Genomic DNA, 24,899 nt, shown 5'->3' with positions numbered 1-24,899 from the left:
TGTTAACAGAAAAGTATAAAATAACATCTACTAGATTACATCACAAAGTAAAAAAAATGTTTTAAAATTCAAAAACTTTCACGGCCTGCAAGTCCTGATCTGTATAATCCCGTCTACGATGGATACGCGCTTCTACCAATAAAAATGGTAGACGAATTTAAATTTTTTTTTAATATAGTTCAAATACCTAATTAACGTAAGGTAGGTACTTGTTGTGGACTACAAAACCAGCGCAGTCTCTGAAAAATTGCAGCGCAAATAACTCAAAGAAATGTTTTAAAATTTAAAAAGCAACACAGCGGGCAGGTCCTGGTCTGAATTATCCCGCCTACGATGTATAATAATATATATTATGCCGATGTACGAATAGAAAAGCGGCAATGGTCTTACGCACGCGCATCGTACACCGATTTTTGAGTATTTGTTACAGTCGGCGCTTTACAATAACAAATTCTTAGTTATTAATAACAGTTTTTGTAAAAAGGACTTTGGAAGGTTAAAATAGTGCACTAATGGAATAATAAACTGACTAACAACGTAATAGGACATGGTTTTACAGCACAAGACGAGAGGAAGTTGTTTGAAATTTGAAAATGTTGCTGGGTGGTGGGAAAGTGGTGCTGATGCCTGTTTTTACGAAAGATTTTGTTTATTCTGTTTGTGACACGAGTGAATGTAAAGAAAGAAGGCGACGGATGGAGCAGTAGGATCAGAGTTAGATGCACGTGGATGTGCAGGAGGATTTCGATGTTAATTGGTAATCTTCTAGATAGTGAACGACTAAGTTCGACTGGACTACTGCGCTCCCCAGTCCCTAATTGTAAGACTACGGTTCTCAGAGAATGCAAAGCACAAGAAGATGCGATGCCTTAGAGAGCTGGCCAACTCTTCAGAAGTATAGATAGTATTTCGTCTTAAGTCGTAGGAATAAAATCGATACAATACAAAAATGTTTGGTTTAAAAGAACCCACAAATAAATATGTATAACGGGAATGAGCAGAGAGATCCTGGTCACGGTTTCTTCCTAAAACAAATCTTGGTGGTTTCAAGCATGATCCTACAGCAAATCTTCAACACAGTAGAGCAGTTTAATATGTACAATAAGCCTGGTCGTACCGGTATAGAAAAATTAGGCTTTCACAGGAGGATAAAATGAGTTCACTAAACTACTCACATCACAATGATTGGCAGCCCTTTGAGCCATCTGGTAGACTGCTTAAAATCATATTACAGTATACTCCCTCTATAACGAACACTGTTATTATGAGGTTTTGCTTATAACGAGGTACATTAGATGTCCCGTGAAATTTCTATTGAACTATAACTACCTCGCTATAACGTGTTTTTGTACGTTTTTGGCCCGGCCGTGGCTATAAATAAATACCCTTTCTAACTGCCGCCCGCAATAAACTTCACAATTTATGATTTTCAAGTGTCATTGCAGGGGGTTGACCATTCGCACCTAATAATAAGAAGGTCCTACTAGACAAGATGTGGAAACTGCTTTAAACGTTCTAAGAAACTTTGTCCAAATACAAAACGCAAATGAAAAAGCATACAACTGTTTCACATCTTTAGAAAATATGATAGATAGAATACTGGACAATTTAAAGCAGTCAAAAATGACAGACTTCTTCCAATTGCAAAAGCAATAGTTTATGTTATCCTTGAAAATATGCTTTACACAGATTTACAGAATACAGATTTTTTGTTTTAACGTATATCATTGACAATAAAAGTAAACAACTTTTTTTAAAAAACGCCATTCAAACAAAATTTGGCATCTTATATTGCTCCGAGTGGCTTCACTATAGGAAGTTAATGTTTTAGAAAACTACATATTCATATGTATGCACAGTATTATTGTTGTTTGATATAGAATTTTTCATAAAAAAATGATTGCACGTCATTCAAGATTTACGACGTCAGACCTCCACAGCGTTGCCAAAACATCAGAATATTTAGTAAGTGAGGAATTTTTAAAATTTCAACTATTTGTCAAACTGCTATATTACAATAAAAACTTTTATTTTTGTAAAATATTTAGATAAGTACTTTTTGGGTTGCCTGAAAGGTACTGAAAAAAACAGATGTATATTATTTATTTATGTAAGAAACAGCCTTTTGCTCATAAACCCTGTTCTGACAAACCACCGTCGTCTATTGGAGTGTTAAATAAAAAAAGGAATATTAAAAATAAAATATTTAAGCTAATACTAAATACTTTTCCAAGCAATTGTAGAAACTTCCAATTGTCTATTTATGAAAACAGGAAAACTATTTATCAATCTTTTATAGAGTTTATTATCGTTCAAAAATTGTCATTGTTACATTTAGGTCATATTTTATATCAGTTTGATTTATTTTGTGTCATTTTTAATAGTTTTAGGTAGTTATCAATTTAAAATTAAAAAAAGTCTGTGTTTATAAACAAACTCATTTTTATCATTCGCCGATATTTGAGTGTTGAAATTTAATACCAAAACACTATTAAATAATTTGTGATGTTTACTTTTTTAATTAGATCGTCGTCTATGCCGATAAATATTTAGCACAACTACGACTATAATTGTTTATATAATAAATAATAATGTTTATAACTTACAATTTTTATAAAATGTTTGCAATTTTATTACCACAAGTCTGACGCACTTGTAACATAAATAAATATCAAAATGGAAGTTTTGTGAAAACAACGAAAAATTCATACAAAAAAACTTAATTTTCACTTTAGTCTTATCTATTAGAGTCGGTTTCTTTTTCTAATCAAAATTTGGGGTAACAGTGCTCAAAGGTGGAGATTTGTTTCGATACCAACGCTAAATTACGAAATCACATTCTATTGAATTATCCTGGACCAGGCTCTTTTTACCGCTAATAAGATATCTTAAATAGATATTGACCAGAATTGACATAGCGCATTTGTTATTACGAGTGACGAGATAGTAAGGTGTAGATGTTAGCCTGAAAATAATTTAACCAGCCGATCGATAGCCCCACGTTGGGCGCCTAAATAAATTAAAATACAACTTTTAGAGGCAATAAAATGGGAACTCCAATATAACCTTGGATTACTCTGGACTAGACTATTTTTATTGGTAATTATAATGTTTTGCTTAAGGTATCTTTAAGAACTACTTGACAAGATGATATTCTCAGACTTCCGTCTACTAGAGTTGTCACACTATCAGACTGTCACTACAAATACATTCTTTAAACTGAGTGTGACACTTGGTACGATGCATACGCGTATCAGAAGTGACGCAACATTAAGATATATTAGCAAGAAGATAATTTAACTAGCCGATCGAATTCCTCACTGTGGACGCCTAAATAAATAAAAATGCACAATCATTAGACGCAATAATATCTAGCAATTAATTATTTTGCGTTAGTGTCTATATTTACCTTTATTTCCTCACTCATTTACCCTACTGTGGTAAATGATGATCTTTAAGACGATTTTTTTAATAATTATATCGTTGTGACTATTTTTCTCTTGATATTCCTCGTTAAAATGTCATCATGAAATAATAAAAATCGTCTTAAAGACAATTATGCACACCCTAACCTCACCTAACCTTATATTTTTATTTTCTTTTCAATTCTATCTTTGGTGGTCTGCGTTTTGTGATGGGCATTTTCCCTTATACTTTGTAGTAAGTAATTTTTGGATCTTTGCCTGAGCATGCGACTGGTGTATCAACTAATGTTTGTATATATTCATTCTCGTATGTAAAAACACATTTTTTATGGTTTAAGTATACATTTATATAATTATAATTTTCAGGCTTTTATAGCGTAAGTTTATATTAAAAAATTGCATGGTAATGCTTTAAAAAGCCGCTATAATTTTTTATGTTTGTTTTGTATGCTTCGGAAATATGTAGATTACTAAATTAAACGTTAAAAACCGGTTTTGTTGTAAAATACTTTTATGTTTTTGTTTTATTGTTAATTTCGAAATTAATGTTTTCCGCAAACCTTTGAAAAAATCTCAATTTTTGCAAAAATATCTGCTGAATCTGTTTTTCTTGTATCTTTTTCGAAGGTTCATATTAAGTCTTAAGAATTAAACAAATTTTGTTTAGATAATACTTTCTTCAATATATAATATCACTAACAACTCTTCTTTTATCACAAAAACGATAATACTCACAATCATTGCTAACTATTATCAATTTTGTGTTTCGAATCACTTAATTTCACTCAAAGTTGCTTTTTGATTGCTACCACACCTAGTAATGACTAATCCACTGGTTGTCAACATGAAAACGTCTATATGTTTACACAATTTATTTACTACTTATACAATTGTTACTTCATTCTACAAAATCCAGCTTAAGACTAATTCTTATATCTTAAGCCGGTCATTCATCAGGTCGTCTTCTTTGGAAGTCGCATACGTCCAGTACCATAATATCTTCTTGATGCATTAGAAATAATTTATCATCATCAAAATTTCTGCTTTATCTCTCTTGCAATTTTTTTCGATTGTTCATATCAAGTCTAGTGAATACTTCCTTCAGTTAAAAAGAACTCCCCTCTCATTCTCAATTTTTGCATATGATTTGTTGAATATAAGGTGCCACCCCCTACGTAATATCACTAACCCCTCTGATCATGAGGACAATAAATTCTGTCATTTATTCGCCTTCTATGGAAGTCGCGCAGGTCCAGCTTGGCAACACTGAGGGCGAAAGTACATGATATTGTCTCACTCCTTTTACAATACGTAAACGATTTATCGTCACCATAGTATTAAAATCGTGCATTATTTTTATTTGTGAATGATCTTTGTGATGTAGTTGCATGCATTATATGTAAGACAATTTGCAATAAGGCTTTTTGCTATTAAAACATCCTAAAGATTAACTGGCTTTTCTTTACTTTTCATGCGTACAGAAGCTTACGGAAGTCTGTATGGCCATAAAGGTATGACCTGCATTTCAAGCTGCTAAATGCTTTTTTCTCTTGTTTATTTTTATTTTTTTGTTGTATTCTTTGGACATTATATGACAAGATTAATTTTTTTATATACACAATACGGTAACATTTTTCTTTGACTTTCATAGCTGTACAAATAAAAAGAAAATGGCAAGCGAGTATATAGTTTTTTTGTTGTTTTTACATGCCTTGTAGGAAACAGTTCAATAATCTTGTCATACGATGTACCAATAAATCAACATTTTCCACGCTATACGTGTCTGCTTACCTCTTTTCAAATCAGCTTTACTGTTAGCAATCCTTCCGTACTATATTTCCGCCTTCACATTTTCAGTAGTTTCAAAAACGAAAAAAAAAATCTTACCGCGATCGTACTCACTAACTCGTTTTTCTAGAACGCCGCTATTTCCGACGGAAAGGAGGACTTAAGCGAGTTGCCGCCCAACCAGAGGCGGAAAAAGCTGATGCTCAAAGTGGAGGAGCTCAAAAATAAAGTTGCTCAAGAGACGGCGACCAGAGACGGACTCATGAAGATGAAGGGGGTGTACGAGGCCAATCCGGCGCTGGGAGATCCTAGGACTGTCGAAAGTAAGTATAATTTGGTTAGTAAGAGAGAGACAGATAAAGAAGAAGCGGCAAATAAGAAGAGAGAAAATAAGGGTAATTAATAAGCGAATGGCATAGAAAAGATAAAAAGTAGAACGTAAAAAATGAGTAAATGAGTGAGATAATGATAATGGAGGGAGAATATGATAAAGAGTGAAAGAGAAAGAAAGAAGGTGGAAGAGAGAGGGAGCACAAAAAGAAAAAGAGAGAGTAACAAGGAAGAGAGAGAGGTTGCTGTAGACAAAGAATGTATAAGGGGGAGAGAGAGAGAGAGAGAGAGAGATATAGATAAAGAGAATTAGAGAGAGGGAGAAAATAAGATAGAGGACGAATGAGAGTTACAGGCTGAGAGAGAGAGAGAGAGAGCGAGAGAAAAATTTAGGGATCATGGGAAATATATAGAGAGTGAAATATACAGGGCTCATCTATACATTAATGGGACACAGATAGAGCGAGTAAAACAGTATTGCTACCTGGGAACTATTATAAACGAACAGTGGAGCAATGTACAGGAAATAAAGTGCCGCATAGGAAAGGCAAGAACGGTCTTTAACAAAATGAGCGCCATCTTCAAAAGTCACAACATATCCCTAGATACAAAAATGAGACATTTGAGATGCTATGTTTTCTCTGTGTTGTTGTACGGGGCGGAGGCATGGACGCTCACAGACACCACTATTAAAAAACTTGAAGCATTTGAGATGTGGCTTTATAGAAGAATGCTGAGAATATCATGGACAGCAAGAATCACGAACAAGGAAGTTCTAGAAAAAATGAAGAAGGAACCAGAGATTGTGTTTACGATCAAACGCATAAAATTGCAATATCTGGGACACGTTATGAGAAATCAGCACCGTTACTCCCTGCTGCAGTCTATATTGCAAGGTAAAGTCAAAGGTAAGCGAGGACCCGGTAGAAGGAGAATATCATGGCTGCGGAATTTAAGAACATGGTTTAAGAAAACCTCAACGGAGCTGTTTCGAGCCGCAGCGAGCAAGGTCATGATTGCCAATATGATTTCCAACATCCGAAACGGATAGGAACCAGAAGAAGAAGAAGAAGAAATATACAGAAATATAAAGGGTGGAAGTCATATACAGGCCGAGACAGCGAGAGATGTAAGAAGATATAGAGTAAACGAGGGATATAAAGACCTATAGAGAAAGACAGATATAGAGAGAAAGAAAAATCGAGTGGGATGGGGAGAAGGGGTGAGAGAGATAGTAAGATAGAAATTGAGATAGAGAAAAATAGAGCGAACGAGATATAGAGATTGGTAGAGCGAGAGACTGATTAAACGGGACATAGAGCGCGGATGAAGGAAAGGAGAGAGAAGGAGAGGATAATGGAGAGAGGTAGATAATGAGATATAGACAAATATAAGGATGTAGAGAATACGAGGGTGAGATAAAGAATGTGAGAGAGACTGTGTGTAATATAAAAAATTAGAGAGGGAGAGAGAGAGAGATTGCGATATGGCGTAAGCCAGAATGAGAGTCAGGTAGGGAATTAGCGAGACAGCTAGAGAATGAGGGAGGTAGAGTGATATAGAGAAAGCACTAAAATACACCAAGGGATAGAGAGATAAATAGTATTAAGATGCTATTTATTTCTTTTATACATAGAGATAAAGAGTGTGAGATTAGATAGAGAGAGTGGGATAGAGAGTTTAAGACGGGGAGAAATATTAAGGGGTTAGATAGAGAGAAGGTAGTAGAGATAAAGAGAAGGAAAAAATGAGAGAAAGAATGATGAGAAGAGTGACATATAGAGAAAATAAAATAAGGAGAATGATACAGAAAATGAGAGAGAATGATATAGATATTTGAGAGTGAGAAAGATAGAGAGACAAGGGAGTAGAGATGAAGAGAAGGAAAAAATCAGAGAAAGAATGATATGAAGAGTGACATATAGAGCAAATAAAATAAGGAGAATGATACAGGCAATGAGAGAGAATAATATAGATATTTGAGAGTGAGAATGGGATAGAGGATATGATGGAGATTAAGATAGAGAGATATAAGGAGCGAGAGTGAGCGAAATATATAGAGAAGTACCGAGAGCAGCACATAGAGAACAAGAGAAATCGAGAGGGATAGAGAGATGAGGAAGATAATAAGATACAAAGAAGGACATATAGAGATTGGTATAATGAAACATAAAAAGTGTGGTAGAAAGAGAATGTGATCTAGAAATAGGGAGAAGTGAGTTGCATACGGTGAAAGTTAGGTAGAAAGAGTAAATGAGAGGAGGGAAAACAGAAGGAGAGAATGAGATAAAGAGAGATAAGGATTTAGAGAATACGAGAATGTGTGTGTGTGTTTGTGATATAAAAAATTAGAGATAGACGGGGGGAATAAATCTGGAAAGGAATGAGAGAAAAATATGCATATAGGAGCCATATTCTTCAGTTTTTCCTTTTGTTACACATAGAACTGAATCTAACTGAAATTTTGCCTTGTCGTAAACATCTTGGAGGGATGATGTGGGATATATAAATGTTACTAACACTGATTTTAAAGGAAATCATTTTTTGCCGTTTCAGGTCAGCTAAATGAGTGCAGCCACCGTTTGGATAAGCTACAGCAGGATCTAGCGCGGTACCAGGCTTTCCTCGAGGATACTATCAAGGGTATCCAGTCGGGACATAATAATTCTCTTACAAATTCTCCTAGGTAAGATTTGAACTAGAAATATGTTATAGCAATTTTATGTTATGAAAGGGGCCACGAAAAAATTGTTTCAGTGAAATATTTTGATCCCAGATCTGATAAAAAATAATTTTAACAATTTCTAAAATCGGTTTGACAGGTTATTGAACGGTTCTAGACGTCGGAATTCCGGAGGAAGCGCCGCAGAAGAAGAGTCGTTAAGTAGATCAGCCAGTGATAGCAGTGTAAATCATAATAACCACAATAATCACAACCACAGCAAACCCTCAGCTCCTGGAACACCACAGATGAACAACCACGGGTAATTAACATTGAATCGATAGTTTATCCAATTTTTAGAGATTGTGCAACGTTGTATTTCATATAAAAACTTGTAAAAATCAACGTAACCTATCTTTGTGCACAATTTTATTAATAATTATGAAAGTTTTGACCACTCTTTTGTGTCTTTGAGCAGAGCACAATCTTTTAAAATTGAGAAGACTTGTTAAATAAATAATATACTGATGATTAAATCTTACACGTTGGTAGTCATTATTCATTTTTAGCCGTTGTAGTGTACATATATCGTCGTATAATTTTCATTTAGTATTTAAGTTTACTTAAGTTTTGAACTTAAATACAGAAAATTTAATATATTGGATTAAGATTGAAAAGAACCAAAAAGAATATTGTCTTAAGAATAGTTGAAAATTGAAAAAGGAGAATTAAAATCAAGGTGAGATATGTCGATGACTTTGTGTACCAGCGAAAATAAGGAATCAATTAAACCTTTGTTAAAGAAATTACATGATGAACTTCTCATCGGCCCAAGGCCTAGTACGAGAAAAAACCTCCACCATAAAATGTTTGTAGTTTTAAACAAAGAGTTACAATGTTTCTTTGTGATTTAGACTAAAAATACACCTTACATTACTTGCTTGGTAATATCGATCAATTTTTAACATTAAAGAAAGAATTCTACGACGACATTTGTACACTGTTTAACAACGGCTTTAAATTTTTTGACATAGTTGTTCCAATAGTCCCGAAAGTGGCCTGGGCACGTCGCACACCTCCCTGCCTGGCGCTGACTCCGACCCTGACCAATACGATGGCAACGGCGGCGAAAGCGAGTACTACGAACCCGACTTGCTGCCATCTATCGGCACCTGCAAAGCGCTGTATCCATTCGAAGGTAAGCAATTTTTCAGAGGTTTCTATAATTTGTTTTATAGGAAGCGGCGTACCAAAGAATATAGACGCATAGGGATTGTTTTGTGATCGAAACACCTTACAATTTTTTGAGCTTTCTCTCATGGTGATTGAATTTTACTTAATTTCAGTTATAGTTTTTAAGAAGAGAGTTTTAATTATATTATTTGTAGATTTTTACATATTTGAATTAAAAATTTGAATCATATTTTTTCTAGAAAGAGTCATTTATTAAAAGTTAAAATATTTTATTTTCTTCAAAAAATTTTATAAAACGCAACAATTTAATGCTTTTCTACGACCATGCGGCACCTGCATATAAAAATATCTAAAGTTGCATTTGTTGCCCCACTCTTTCTTGTTTTAGAAGCAGTAATAGCGCTGACATGACCGCTCCCTAGTGGTACAAATAAGGAACTAAAATCCTGATCAACCTCTGATTGTTTTGTGTATACCCTTCGCCGACGCTAAAAAATTACAGTGATAGATTCTTCTATATGCGTCTATATTCTTTGGTATTACACCAAAAGACTCGTATTTTATCTCGTAAAAGTTTTTTTGTTGAACCTCGGCCTCAGTGGTGGAATTATCAAAGTATTAGTACATTTAAAGGTAGTTTTAGGGAATTTTTATTGTTTTGACTTTGTATTTCGTATTAATTTAGGCTTATCAATAGGAAATTGACTGATAGGGTAAAGTGAAAAGTTCTGAAACTAATAACGAAAAAAATGAGTTTCTTTAACAAAAAATCATGTTTCCCGATGTATTATCGTTTTGGTTCGAGACACTTTGTCCGATATTTCGTAATAAAGCTGATTCTTCATTTTTAAACGATATTCTGAAGTTGAAATTTCAAAACATCAATTTATGCAAATTATCATCACTTTTACTTGAAAAGTTTTCTTTCATCCACAATTTTTTAATATTTGGAAACATATGAAATTGAGATCCTACCAAATCTGGTTAAAAGGGAGGATGTTCTATTTCAAATTCTTCAATTTTAATATTACTACAATGATTTTACGGGCACAACTGCATTGTTATAGTGGAAAAGCCGTTTTTGGTTTCCAATACTGACTTCAAGGAGAGGTTCATATTTCCCAGTAATTATTTAACCCTTTGGCAGGTGTCCAATTTGAAAAACCCTGGAATCCCAAAAAATAGTAGTCATAATCGTGCACTTTGCATATATATTTTATACAGTCGTTGCTGTTTTTGCCGTCCTTCACTCGAATTATCTGAAAGACCATTTTAACTTTGTTTGCGCGATAAGATGGTGAAGTCTGCACTCAACTGGATTCTTATTTGGGATTGGTCAGTCGAAAGTACATATTTAAAAACCTCTTTAGCCAATTTTTTAGCTTCCTAGGTTGCACCAGGGATCTCCTATCGCAAAATGTGTTTTTTCGAAAAAAAAAAAAAATACTGAACGATCTTTTGCTTTGCCCAAAAACACTCGTGTTTTTTTTCAGATTTTTTGGAAAAATTGAGCTTAGGAAAAATATTAGAATTTTCAAAGAATTTTTAGATTATATAGGTAATTTTTGGCAAACATCTAAATAATTATTTTTCCTGTTTTTTTTTTTCGTTGTTTTAAATGACGGAATTATATTTTTCATTTTCTCTCAGGAGCATCTTCATAATTAAAAAAAAAACATTTTTTGGTGTTTTACTTAATGTTTTTAGCACATAAACTCAACTGCTTGTCAATAAATAACGATTTTTTGTTATGTTGTATTGTTATGGAATGAGGTTCGCCATTTTTAGAACGGAACACGCTGCTCAAAATACGACAAACTCTCTTTTTTTGATGTTTTTCTCATGTTTTTAACACATAACCTTAACTGCATGTAAATGAAGGACGATTTTTCATCTATTTTTTCTGTAGGGTCATGTTGGTTATTTCGAATTGTACGAGAAGTATAAAAAAATAGTAAATGGTAGAGATGTAATATCCTTCATAAAAATAGGTAGGCTTAGATGGGCTGGACATGTGTCAAGAGCAAATGAAAATTACCCACCCAGACGAACACTATTTTCGGTCCCAGTGGGAAATAGGAGTAGAGGCAGACCACGACTGAGATGGAGGGACGGTGTGGACGAGGACGCAAGGAAAATCGGCGCGGCAAATTGGCAAAGGTTGGCGATGAACAGAAACGACTGGCGAAATAGACTGGGGAAGGTCAAGGCTCAACTAGAGCTGTAGCACCACTGATGATGATGATGATGTTGGTTATTTTCAGACCAAAATATACTCTAAATTCGAAAAAACTGCATTTATTGGTGATTTTGTTTCATATTTTCACATAACCTCATTTAAATGGGACAATAACGATTTTTGTTCCCCCTTCCTTTATTCGAGTGGTGATTATCATTTATGGATTAAATTAATAAAATAATTATATTTAATTCCATATTAGACCTTTTTTCAATTTTTATTAATAATAATGAAATTTTATAAAATTCCAAAGTTCAAAATATTAAAAAATGTTCAAAATCAGATTATAATAATAGTTTTAGTCTTCGTCACTATCTTCGTTTATTACAAGGTCAGTATCTAATATGGTAGACAAGTCTAAAAGTATTTTTGTTGGTCTAATAATTTTTGACTTATACCGTGCATTGCTAAGGTAATGAATAAATGCGGCAATGTGTTTTTTTTTTTTATTTTTCCAAAAAATGGGTTTTTTTTTGAAATTTGAGGATATTCCGGAGAGAAAATGGTAAATCTAACTCCATTCAAAAGAACGGAAAAAATACAAGAAAAATAATTATTTATAAATATGCCAAAAATTCTAAAAAATTGCATAACCTAAAAATTCAAATATTTTTTCATGAAAACGTATTGGAAGAGCTTGTAGTGAAGGATTTTGAGAATTTCACGTAATTTTATTGAATAAACACTATAAACAACAAAATATAATTGTATAATAGTAACTTAAATGTAATTTTAAAGCATCTTCATCGAAGCGGGGGTGTCGTCTCTCTCCGTTTATCTTGGCGTAAGTATCCGATCCGTATCCCTCTGACCCTCTGTCGATGGAGCGCGTTCGGTACGATCGGGTTGGATCGGGCGGGACGCAGTCGCACAATTGGTAGGGTTTAAACTACGATGTACGCGAGCAGGTCCGTACTTAACACGTATGTTCATGAATTTTTTCAGGTTTATTAAGATAAGGGTTCCCTCAGCAATTTTTTTTTTTTTCGAAAAAACACATTTTTGGCGAATGGAGACCCCTGGGACCACCTAGGGAACTAAAAATTTGGCTAAAGGGGTTCTAAATACGTACTTTCGAGTACCAAGTCCCAAATAAGAATCCAGCCGAGTGCATATTTTACCATCTTATATAGCCTTTGTTTTTACTCCGGATAAAGAAGCATTTCTGTTGCATATAAATTATCGAATTATGAATTGTGGAACCTGATAACATAAGAGAGTTCTAAATAAAATTTGACAAATTATAAAAGGAGATCAATATTTAAACATGGATATCCAAACTTGGAAACACAATTGAAAAATTGTGTATAAAAAAGTTGAAGTACTAAACATGTAGATACTTGTAGAGAACTCAAACCACAAAGTTATCACAGATACTAATAACTCCATGTCAACTATCTCTTTCTCTGACAACATTTACTCCGACAGAGATTCGACAAAAAATAAAAATGCTAAATCCTAAGAAAGCTCCTGACCATGATTTGGTAACAGGAGAATTACTCGTACTTCAGAAGGTACCGAGAAAAGCAGTGGTGTTATTAACAATAATACAACAGCATACTACGTCTTCGATACTTTCCAATACAATGGAAATTTGCTCAAGTTACTATGATTCCGAAACTTGGTAAGCCCGCAACGCAAGCAAATTCATATCGCCCTATAAGCCTACTCCCAATAATGTCGAAAGTATTAGAAAGGCGACTATTACATAAAATCGAGCAATTTGTTCCCATAAACGAAATTATACCACAACACCAATTCGGATTTAGACGTGAAGACTCATCCATCCAACAATGCCACAGAATAGTAAATATAATTAAAACAACTCTAAATGAGAAACAGTTAACTTTTGCTCTGGAGTGTTTCTAGATATACAACAGGCATTTGATAGAGTATGGCATAAAGGTCTCCTATCCCAAACTGAAATTTGGGCCCTTGTCTGTATCTGATATTTACGGCAGACGTTCCAACCAGCAATGATACTTTCTTAACTACTTTTGCCGATGACATGGGAATCTTGGCAGAGGATATCGACCCTACTGCATCACAAAAAGTACAAAATCATTTAGTCCAATTACAAAACTGGCTTAAGCGATGGAAGATCAGTGTTAATGGTAGCAAATCAGTACAAATTACTTTTACAACAAGAAAATCGACATGTCCACATACAGACTATTTACTTATTACTCTGTGTATAGAGTAGATTGTGAACATGCAGTGTAACAATAAAAAAATTATCAATAATGTGTATGATTAAAACTGAAAAAATACACAATACATTGTAAAAACACATATTAAACATTTATACAATACTCACTAATAATTTCATTGGTACCTGCGTCATCTTTTGGCCTTTTCTTAATATACGCAAATAAAATTACTTAATTTTGTTTTTTTTTTCAGCCACGAGTGAGGGTAGCATCCCAATGTCGCAAGACGAAGAGCTCCACCTTATCGAGCTAGATCAAGGTGACGGTTGGACTAGAGTGAGAAGAATGCTAGGTGATTTGGAAGAAGGTTTTGTGCCAACATCATATATAGAATACACGTTGTTCAATACTTAATTGCAAACAGAAACGTTGATAGCAAAAAGGGTGGTAACTTAAAAGTGTCGAAGAGCATCAATTTTTTGAAATTGAGTATATTTTTGTAAATTATTTATGCAATATTTAAAGAAATGGTTGTTGGACGGTTAGAGTTTTGTAGAAGGTTAAATGCATTTTGTTACGAATATTTATTTTATGTATATTCGATTATTTCTATCAGAACAAAATGGAAAATATAAATAAATCCACGATCGATGTTTCGGCGTCAATAAAACTGCCATCATAATCATTCATTTATTATTATAACTATTTCCTTGAAACAAAGAATTACAATTTCTTATTTTGAATGTCTAAAACTTCACTGAATCGATTTTTTGTGTCATAATTATCTTTGGTGCTCTTGTATACGTTCCTAAAGTTTTTAGTCTTTGTCCTATGTAAATATTTGGAATTTAAAAGCTGTTTTAGGAAGTTTGAAAGTTATTTAAACCTTACATTGGACAAACAGGAAGAACTTTTGGAAAAGATCATTGAAACATAAAAGAAGAGATTTTAAGTGTGCATTTATGGCATTCTAGCAAAATCATAGTTTTACAATGGTAACTGGTAGTCGAGTATGTTCTTCTTTTTTTCCTATTACCGAATGTTGATAATCATTTTGACACTATTTTTATTTACATCGCTTTAAAGAGCCTTGTGATGCATTTTGTCAAGTTCCTTAGATAAAATATTTCTTATTTTCAACGCTTTACCATCACGTGCGAAAAATATATTGCTACGAAACAATCGTCGTGAATTTATTGATGTGTTTTTTGCATTTGTGTATATTTTTATTTATTCAGCATTTTTTTTAAATTAAAAATGACCAGTGAATTTTTATCTTGATTCCTAATCGAACCTTCTACGAAATCCTCGAATCCCATGCAATATTTTTTTCCGTTTTATTGTATATTTACATATTTTTATAAACTGTAGTAGATAATCGAGAAAAAAAATCATATTATTTACTTTTTTTATTTTTTACTAAATGTTTACGTTATTTCTTTTATTGAACAAGATAATTTTAAAAAAACTTGCGATCAAAGTATTCCTTAGTCATATCTTTATAATGTGTTGCTTGTGCGCAGTATGTGTGTGAATACGGGGTTGGTCAAAATGTAGGAGTTGAATATTTTCATAGTTTTTTAGTACGAACGATGTGAAATGTGACGACAAAAAATATTAATAAATACTTTTATTCCTCCACTTTTAAACTCCCTACATCAGCCACTCCAAAAATTTAGTAATCCGTAAAATATAACTGTACGCTCGAAAATTGGCGCTCCATTTACTGAAGTGCACCAGTGGCGTCTTAAAAAACGGTACTGTAACAATATAATACCTTTTCCTCTAAATTCTGGTCTGTGATTTAATCAAAATCTTATATAAGATCAAGTATGCCTTGTTCTGTGTCTATTATTTGATACATTTGTTACTTAATTCGAATTTCGGGTCCAAAATTGGCGCTTCATTTACTTTAACGCACCAGTGGCGTCTTAAAAAAGGGTCCTGTAACAATATGACACCTTTTCCTCTAAATTCTGATATGTGATTTATATAAAACCTTTTATAACTTAATTATACCTTGTTCTTTGTCCATTTTTTGATATATTTGTCACTTTATTTTGATTTTGTAGGGATTCTTTGGTTTTTTTAACAATTCAATTGAAAACAAAATTAATTCATAACATATTACTGTAGGGTCCAAAATTGGAGCTTCATTTACTTAAAAGCATACCAGTGGCGTCTAAAAAAAGAGTACTGTAACAATATGAACCTTTTCCTCTAAATTCTGGTCTGTGATTTAATCAAAATCTTATATAAAATCAAGTATGCCTTGTTCTTTGTCTATTCTTTGATACATTTGTCACTTAATTCGGATTTCGTAAGGATTCTTTGGTTTTCTTAACAATTCAAATAAAAAAATTTTTAATTCATAAAATATTACTGTGGGGTCCAAAATTGACGCTTCATTTACTTAAGCGCACCAGTGGCGTCTTAAAAAAGGGTACTGTAAAAATATAATACCTTTTCATATAAATTCTGGTCTATGATTTAATCAAAATCTTATATAAAATCAAGTATGCCTTGTTCTTTGTCTATTCTTTGATATATTTGTCACTTAATTCGGATTTTGTAGGGATTCTTTGGTTTTATTAACAATTCAATTGAAAAAAAATATTAATTCATAAAATATTACTGTGGCGTCCAAAATTGGCGTTCCATTTACTTAAGCGCACCAGTGGCGTCACAAAAAAAGGGTACTGTAACAATATGATACCTTTTCCTATAAATTCTCGTGTGTGATTTATGCAAAACCTTTTATAAAATGAGTTATGCCTTGTTCTTTGTCTATTCTTTAGTATATTTGTCACTTTATTTGGATTTTGTATGGATTCTCTGGTTTTCTTAACAATTCAATTGACAAAAAATATTAATTCATAAAATATTACTGTGGCGTCCAAAATTGGCGCTTCATTTACTTAAGCGTACCAGTGACGTATTAAAAAAAGGATACTATAACAACATAATACCTTTTCTATAAATTCCGATGTGTGATTTATGCAAAACCTGTTAAAAAATTAATTATGCCTTGTTCTTTGTCTACTCTGTAGTATATTTGTCAATTTATTTGGATTTTGTATGAATTCTTAAGTTTTCTTAACAATCCAATTGAAAAAAATATTAATTCATAAAATAATACTGTGGCGTCCAAAATTGGCGCTTCATTTACTTAAGCGCACCAGTGGCGTCTTAAAAAAAGGGTACTGTAACAACATAAAACCTTTTCCTATAAATTCTGATGTGTGATTTATACAAAACCTTTTATAAAATTAATTATGCCTCGTTCTTTGTCTATTCTTTGATGTATTTGTCACTTTCTTCGGATGTTGCAGTGTTTCTTTGGTCTCTGTCTTGATCACCTCCAACAACACATGTTTTTGGAGGTGATAATTAATTGTTATACATTGTATTTATTTAATATGAACTCAATACTTGCATTATGATGAAAGCAACACAAATTTTAATACTCTCAGTGAACAAATTCCGTAACAGAAAAAAGACATTTTATTTTTGATCTAGAGTTTCATTAAAACACCTATTTTTGACCAACTCCGTACTATATTATTAAAAATTGCGGCTTAGCACAATTATTTAGTTCCTACGATAGGAACTTAGCTGTTGTTTAGTGATGCAGTTATACAGGGGAGGAAGAAATGCATAATTTCGAGGTAATTCTTAATGAACGTTCTTGAATCAGTCTTGATGATGAAAGTAATGTTACGATTCACCTTAATTATAAATTAAATTTGTTGAATATAGAATTGAGAAAAATGGTTAAAAACATTGTCAAATAGCTATGGAGTGTATTGTGGATACAAAAATGAAGCCTTATATATTATATAGTGTGACACTCTTAAAAAGTTAGGTAAAAGCACCCACACGTGACTTATTCTCACAAATTTACAGAACTCAAAAAGTGTTCCATATATCACGTGTTTCAGATATTTTTTGTTATGGTTTCGTTCTATTAAGAGATTCATAGTGACAAAAAAACGGGTGGTAAGGATATTAGACTATTTTACCATGCTAAAAGATCTACTAGTGGATCAACGCCACAAATTAGGCAATAATACATACATACAATAATTTGTGACAAGTTAATAATTTCATATTTTCTCACCTTTTAAACCATAACTTAGACTTTTACAAATATTTCAAAACCAAAATTAGCCAAATCGGTCCAGTCGCTCTTGAGTTTTAGTTTGAAACATTTTCAAAAATCCAAGTAAGGTTTGTTCATACATAAAGAAACAAATTACCGGCTATTTTGGTTATTTATTTAATTTTAATTAATTGTTTCATCATTTTTATAATTTAAAATATTAAAAGAAAACAATTTTAAGAATTAAATCGATCTCCGGTCACCCCTGCTGACAAGTGGGTATACGCACCACTGCACTACCCATCACGACATTTAAATTGTGGTTTTCTGAATATTTTCAATTTGTTGTGCAAGCTGTATACCAACATATGATGAAAAACAACTATTCGAAACAAAATTTGGATGAATGAATGAAAACACGACAATTGTTTTTTTTTCATCCCCTAAAACATCTCCTAATATAAAATAATTGAAAAGAAAAGGAATTTGCTTTGCATATTTTATCGTGAAATATTTTTAACTGTACTAAAACGCACGTTCGATAAATTTTTACGAATATTTAGATTTAGTGATAAAATTAGTGAACTGCAATGAGTAATGTGCAATTTAAGGTACTTATCTTTCGATGAGCTAAATATCTATGGTGTGTACTACACAAAGACTTCGTTAATAGTGATATTTTTTGTATTGTACTGATATAAAGCGTCTTCATCAAAAATCACAACCCGGCGAAATCCACGTCCAGGCGACCAGCTAAATGCTAACTTGAACATATTAACAGTCAGTGGCGTCGCACAAGGTTTGATATCGTAACATTAAATTTCATAAAAAATGTAATGTAAAATGTTTTTTATCGATCTTTTAAGTATTACCTCGAATATTGTTCGTTGAATGGCCCTGTACATTATAGCAATTACTTTGTATATAGTATGCAGATATTAATATTAATTATTGAGCTGTATTGTATAAAATATATAGATGTATAGTAATTGTAATTTGCTAAAAAATCAAACGTAAGATTAATACACAATTATCAACTTCATTTTTGTGTTTTTGCACTTCTAGGTATATGAAATAAAGAGAGAGAGAAACATTTTTATTACTATAAGGAATTATTTATTTTTTTATTGATTTGCTAAATTTCCTGTTGATGTTTCACTACGTGTGTTTTGGTTATGATATGTTTTAGATTGGTTCACAGGGTATTTCGATGAAAATATCTAAAAAAAATTCGAATTTTTCTGTTCCGTACGCTTTTTCAGACACTTTTTATCATTTCTATGAAAAATCTACACTTGCAAAAGCTTTTAAATCGAGTTAGGAAGTGAAGAATTTGGAAAAGCTTTGAACCTTTTTTTTTAACAAGATAATCTGAAAAATAGTTAAAAATTCCAACTTTTCAAACCATTTTTTGCAACTATCGGTATGCACCTGTCACATTTTTCTTTTTAAAGGCGCTTTATGATCTCAATCAATAGTTTTCCTTGTTTCATACAAAAAGATAGACATAATAATGTTGATTTCGGTATCCCAACTTGAAATATACTTTTTTAATGGACTCGGGCAGAAGTAGAATCTCCTTTTGCAGCCAAGGAAAGCTTTAGCTTGTGTAGACTTTTTCTAAATTTTTATAGTGACAATTTACCGTTAAGTACATGTTATATTTCGTCTGATTATCACTAATTTATGTTCTGTGTTTTGTTTCCAAGGTGCTGAACACCGAAATGTATTTAGTTTTAAAAAAAATCATCCCTTATAGATCATTCACTTTTTACATTGTTAATAAATTCAAATATAGCAACAATTTACGAAAATATCGATAGTCTTTGATAGTATTGTTCACTAAAGCCATGATGAAACAGCGAAAACATCTGAGAGTTTGATTTTTCGCTTTTTTATTTTGCAAATAATTCCCAGTAAAATTAAAAGTGCTAGATTTGATATTTTAGCGAAATTTGTTGAATATTTAAAGTTACTTTCTGTAATAGAATGGTGCTGTTTTTAATTAAATATTCTGTTCCAGTTTTATGGTCTGCTAGAAATGAATAGTGAGTTTGTATCGCTCAAAATGCAACAATTTTGAAGGTTGTTCGTTAGTTTAAACTAATATTTAATGTTTATGTTGGTTCAAACGGTACATTTTATTCGTGGGATGGAATATATTTATCGCTACAACGGCATTACCGCTTCATTTGTCGTGTAAAAGGCCAGTGTCGCGGTACTGTGAACATCTAGGTTCAAGATAACGCTGAGTGTATGAATAATAAGGCCGTTATCGTTCATTAAAACTAATAATTAACGTTTATTTTATTTCAGGTGATTCATTTTTGTCGAGGGACGGAATTGTCGCAATATATTTACCGCTACGGCGGTATTACCGCTACATTTGTCGTGGTAAGGCTAGTTTCGCAGTACAAAAACATTTAGGTTCAAGATTTGACTGAATGTATGACGAATAAAGATGTTATTGTTTATTATAACCAATAATTAATGTTCATATTACTTCAGGTGATTCATTTTTGATGTGGAACGGAATTTTCGCAACGTTAATACCGCGACAATGTCGTGTGATTTAAATATGATTGGTAATCAGACGATAGTGGCATTACCGCTACATCTTTCACGGTAGCGCAAAGTTTACAGCCCAGTGAACATGTGGTTTCAATATCGGAATGAATATTGCATACTGTTATAATGTGCAGCACTGTAATCAACTAAAATTTTTTGATAGTTGATGTTCGTGTTGGTACATTTTTCTCATAAGGAGTTATGGTTATAACGTGAATACAGCGACAGTGTCATCTAAGAATCAATATCAGTCTATCGTGGTTCTGCAACGTGGTTGTAGGACCACACAGCGTCATAATCGCAGGTCGAAGGTTCAATAGGGAGTGAACATAGTAGTTTTTCAATTGTTCAAACTAATATTTAAAGTTTATGTACGTTCAAACGGTACATTTTTGCCTTGGGACGGTATTGTCGGAATGTGAATACCGCGACAATGTCACGTAAGTGTGAATGTTCCGTTTCTTGATATAGAAACATTATGTTTGGCGTTTATGTTTGTCAGCCTGTTCTCTTTTATTTGCGGCAATGGTATGAACGCGATATGTATCGTTATAATAACAATATCTTATTACAATGAACACTTTTGTCGCGGAGAGATATTGTCGTAACGTGAATACCGCGACAATGTCGCCTGACCGAATATCTCGCTGTTGTTGTATCGAAAACATTGGTATTGTCTTAATAGAGGCATTAGCGCGGTATTTGTCGCGGTAGTGTAATGAAAACTATTATTTAACGTTCATATTTAATTACTATTGAACATTTGTATTGTCCCTACATAAGCATTGTCACGATATTTATCGTGGAAATGTCTGGTTCGTAAAAATAAACATCTAGATTAAGTCTGAAACTAAACATTGAAGACTATCATCAACAGTTTTATTCTGAACAGTTCTGGGTATCATGATACCGCGACATGAGCATAAAATATCGCAAAGGGTGCTTTTTTTCTCGTCTGGTGATTTCCTTAATTGATGTATTTACTTTTGTGGGATGTGTCTAACAGTTCTTTGTATTAAATCATATTCTATTGCTTCTTATCTTCTGCTGGTATACTGTTTGACTAAATGTTTAAATTTTTTCTGGATTGCTAGTCGCTAGAGCTGGTATATTGGACAATATAATCACATTTCTAATAGTTTGACTCCTTTTATACAAGCTATTGGGCAAAAAATGGTCGTGTGTCAACTGCAACTATGTTAAATGTGGCTTTGGACTATATTGGATTCGTTCCATTGTAAATTACGGTCATTCCATAGCGTGAAAATAGATAAAACTTTAATTTAATGACTTTATTGTAAGGATTTCACAGCAGTTATGTCGCTCTATTGCTATAACTCCTAGTGCGGTACTAGATTCCACGACGTAAATGCCACCGTCTGAATCAACTTTTATCATCAAAATTTACCTTTTTGATCATTTAAAATTCTGCTCGGCTTTTAATGTAATGTAGGTTTTTGAGGACAACACTAATTTATGCATTTACTTTGTTCGACCAATAGCTTAGACATAATATAGCAATAATATAGAATTACTAGAATATAAACAATTGTCGTTTTTGCACTACTTCGATCTTCCCATTGTCGTTACTGCCACGTACAAAAGCGTCAACTTTCGACCGACATCTGTCACGTGTCATTTTAACTAGAAGTATCGTGCTAGAAAACTTATAAAGCGACTATTTTTGTACTTCCATTTTTAGAGGTTTGTCTGCGATGTGTTCCAATAACGGGAAATTAAGATAAATGTAAGACATTGACTTTTTTATGTAAATCTTGATTTAATTACATTTAATCATAAGCGTGCTTTAAAGTAAGCCTTTTCTAGGAGATATTTACTGACACATGCTGCTTGTGTGTATTTATAACAAAGAAATCATCATTTCTAAACACTATTGAGCTTCTACTGCTATATCTTGTGTATTATTGGGTATTCTACTAGGTTGGGTATTCTTTTTATGCTGACAATTGTTTTATCATTCATGTATTACAAATGCTCATTTATGTTTCAGCCAGTTGTCTATTTTTTTTTATTTGGCTTTTTATCGGGATATAAAAAGTAAGGTCATACATTACAGCGGTAGTCTACTTTTCTCTTGTACCACTGCCACCACCATTAAAGATTGAGCCCGAGACTCCATTTTGTGTATCCATTTCTGCATTACATATTGCACAAATCCTAGTTATTGTTGGGAATAACTTCCTGATTATTCGCAAAGGTATTTTATTTCATGTTGGTGATATGAAATAATTTCCTACTTTTTCAATGGATTTTTAAACACAGTGTCTTCTTTATGTGTATTTGTGTACTTTGTAATTGATCTTTTTAATGCGATCAATAGCATCGTGAATATATTGCAAAACAATGTGTATTGTGTAATAATAATTCCTTCGTTAATTTTTCATTGATATATTGCACAACAAAATAGATATGCAGTAATATCGTTCATCAGTTTATTGCAAATATATTGCACAAAATGTAGATTTTTTGCTATAATACTCCCAGTATCTTACACAATAATTGATGCTATTAATTGTTTTGCGCAACATATTGTGCCAATCTACTAAATACAGTACATTAAACCAACGTACACCTCTAAACGATTAATGGAATTATCTTTCTTTGTAGTAAAAGGCACGGTAAACTGCACTGGAGTTCTCCATAATCTTTTTAATTACTTACTTTGTTTAGAATATTTTTGCCTGTATTATCAGTTAAGAGTTAATTTGTATAAAATGAGGAGCACAAATTCAAATGGAATTTTAAATATTATTGTTTATTTGGCTAATAATGAATGTATAAATATAATGGTTAACCTGCTGTACAATTGTTTTGTAAATAACATTATAATAGTGTACTTATGGATTATTTCAATTTATAAATCTTTATTATCGTCACTAAATTCCATATACTATACTATTTATTAAAGAAAATGTAAAAAAAAATATGCACTACGAACAACGGGTTAATGACACACATTCTGCGAATTCCGTTAATCGTTTAGAGATGGAAGTTGGTTAAATGTAGTAGTTTGTTTTTGCTATATAATGTACAACGTTCTTGTCAATTGTCAGTAAATATATGTATGCACAAAAGGAAAACAAGCTGAAACAGTTGTGTTAATACTTTTTTTTCTTTTTGTCGCACAAATTGGACGTCAAATGAATTAGTACTGTAAAAAACTTAACCTAAAAATATTTTACCCAGCAGGTTTACCACTAATATAACTGTTCACTAATATTGACCGTTTAGGGAGTGGCACAATGTCAGTATCTTTTCATTTCAATATATTACTAAATTTAAATGTTATTGGAACAAAAAATGTTCGAGAGTCTATATAATTTTAACATTTCTAACATATCATGCGCCTCATCATATCATGCGAACAAACCCAAAATAAGAGTGGCTTGCGCTTGGCTAAATTCACTAACGACATTCTTATTCTGGGCGATGTGAATCCGCGGCTGTCATTCCATTTGCCATCTTACATATTTCACTCATATCAGGATCATTCTTTAGTGTTCGTCGTGTCCTTGAAAGACCACGCAGAAACGCGCATTTTGTGAAAATTGTCGATTTTTATGCTGATATCAAATCTGTGAGTGTATCTGACTGATCTTGTAAAATAATATAGCATTGAATGTATTATTCGTAGTTTTATTTCGAACAAGCTGTGAGTTACTACAAACAAAACTTATACTATGTTTAAATTAAGGATTCCAAGACATAATATGTGAATAGTAATGTCAAAATAACAGGGAGACAAGGTAAGAAGTTCTTGGTCTTGATCATAGGTGGCGCTGTCACGAAAGAAATTAAAATATCCAAAGTTTCCTTTATATATTATAAACCAGAGCGTATCTGTTTTGAGCTGGCATTCGGATTTTTGCAGTAATAATAATAGACTATTCTTCCTCTCAAATAGGTCGGGAACAATAAAAAAATTTTAACCACTTAGATTACACTTCGGACCTTCATAATTCGTCTAGAAAATCTTTATAACATAGTAAAAGAGTCATCCAAATTTCATTAAAATCAATTTAACAGATTTCGCATATCTAACGTACTTTATCTTAGACAAGGAAAGAGAGAGGACAGGTAACGCTCATTTAATAAACCTTCGCAAAGTGAAGCCAGTTTCGATTTGACTACCATGTTAGTGTTGGAGAAAAAGTAACTATTCGTTACAAAGTATTCGTTACTTTAGAGTAACCGAAGTAACGAATACATATCCTCAAACCAAATCGTTACTTTGATTACTTTATGTACCGATTACCGACTTACTACCGATACCGAAATAACGTATGAATAACGAGTAGTATATACGAGTAACGAGTACGGCTGAAGCGTCTACCCTGCTTCTAATTATTTAGGAGGTACAATACCGACTCAGACTACTACCGACCGATGTACAGTACCGATACCGATATGCCGATACGCA

The 24,899-nt window shown here is 32.6% G+C and overlaps 1 protein-coding gene across 3 annotated transcripts in view; it reads left to right on the top strand.

Moving 5' to 3' along the window:
* The window catches only part of Cip4 (formin-binding protein 1-like Cip4), a 202,813-nt gene extending 178,707 nt beyond the window's left edge, over positions 1-24,106 (top strand). The window contains exons 8-12 of one of the 3 annotated variants that reach the window (XM_072530810.1): positions 5,368-5,536; positions 8,100-8,229; positions 8,366-8,527; positions 9,240-9,403; positions 14,042-24,106. In XM_072530810.1, the coding sequence (XP_072386911.1) occupies positions 5,368-5,536; positions 8,100-8,229; positions 8,366-8,527; positions 9,240-9,403; positions 14,042-14,202 (786 nt within the window). In that variant the 3' untranslated portion in view covers positions 14,203-24,106. Of the gene's footprint in view, positions 1-5,343; positions 5,537-8,099; positions 8,230-8,365; positions 8,528-9,239; positions 9,404-14,041 lie in introns of all 3 variants that reach the window. The other 2 variants (XM_072530809.1, XM_072530808.1) reach the window with 2 other exon arrangements.
* Positions 24,107-24,899: the final 793 nt, after the last annotated feature.

The sequence above is a fragment of the Diabrotica undecimpunctata genome, chromosome 4, assembly GCF_040954645.1.
Source record: "Diabrotica undecimpunctata isolate CICGRU chromosome 4, icDiaUnde3, whole genome shotgun sequence".
Taxonomy (NCBI): domain Eukaryota; kingdom Metazoa; phylum Arthropoda; class Insecta; order Coleoptera; family Chrysomelidae; genus Diabrotica; species Diabrotica undecimpunctata.
This window is presented reverse-complemented; position numbering and strand designations above follow the sequence as displayed.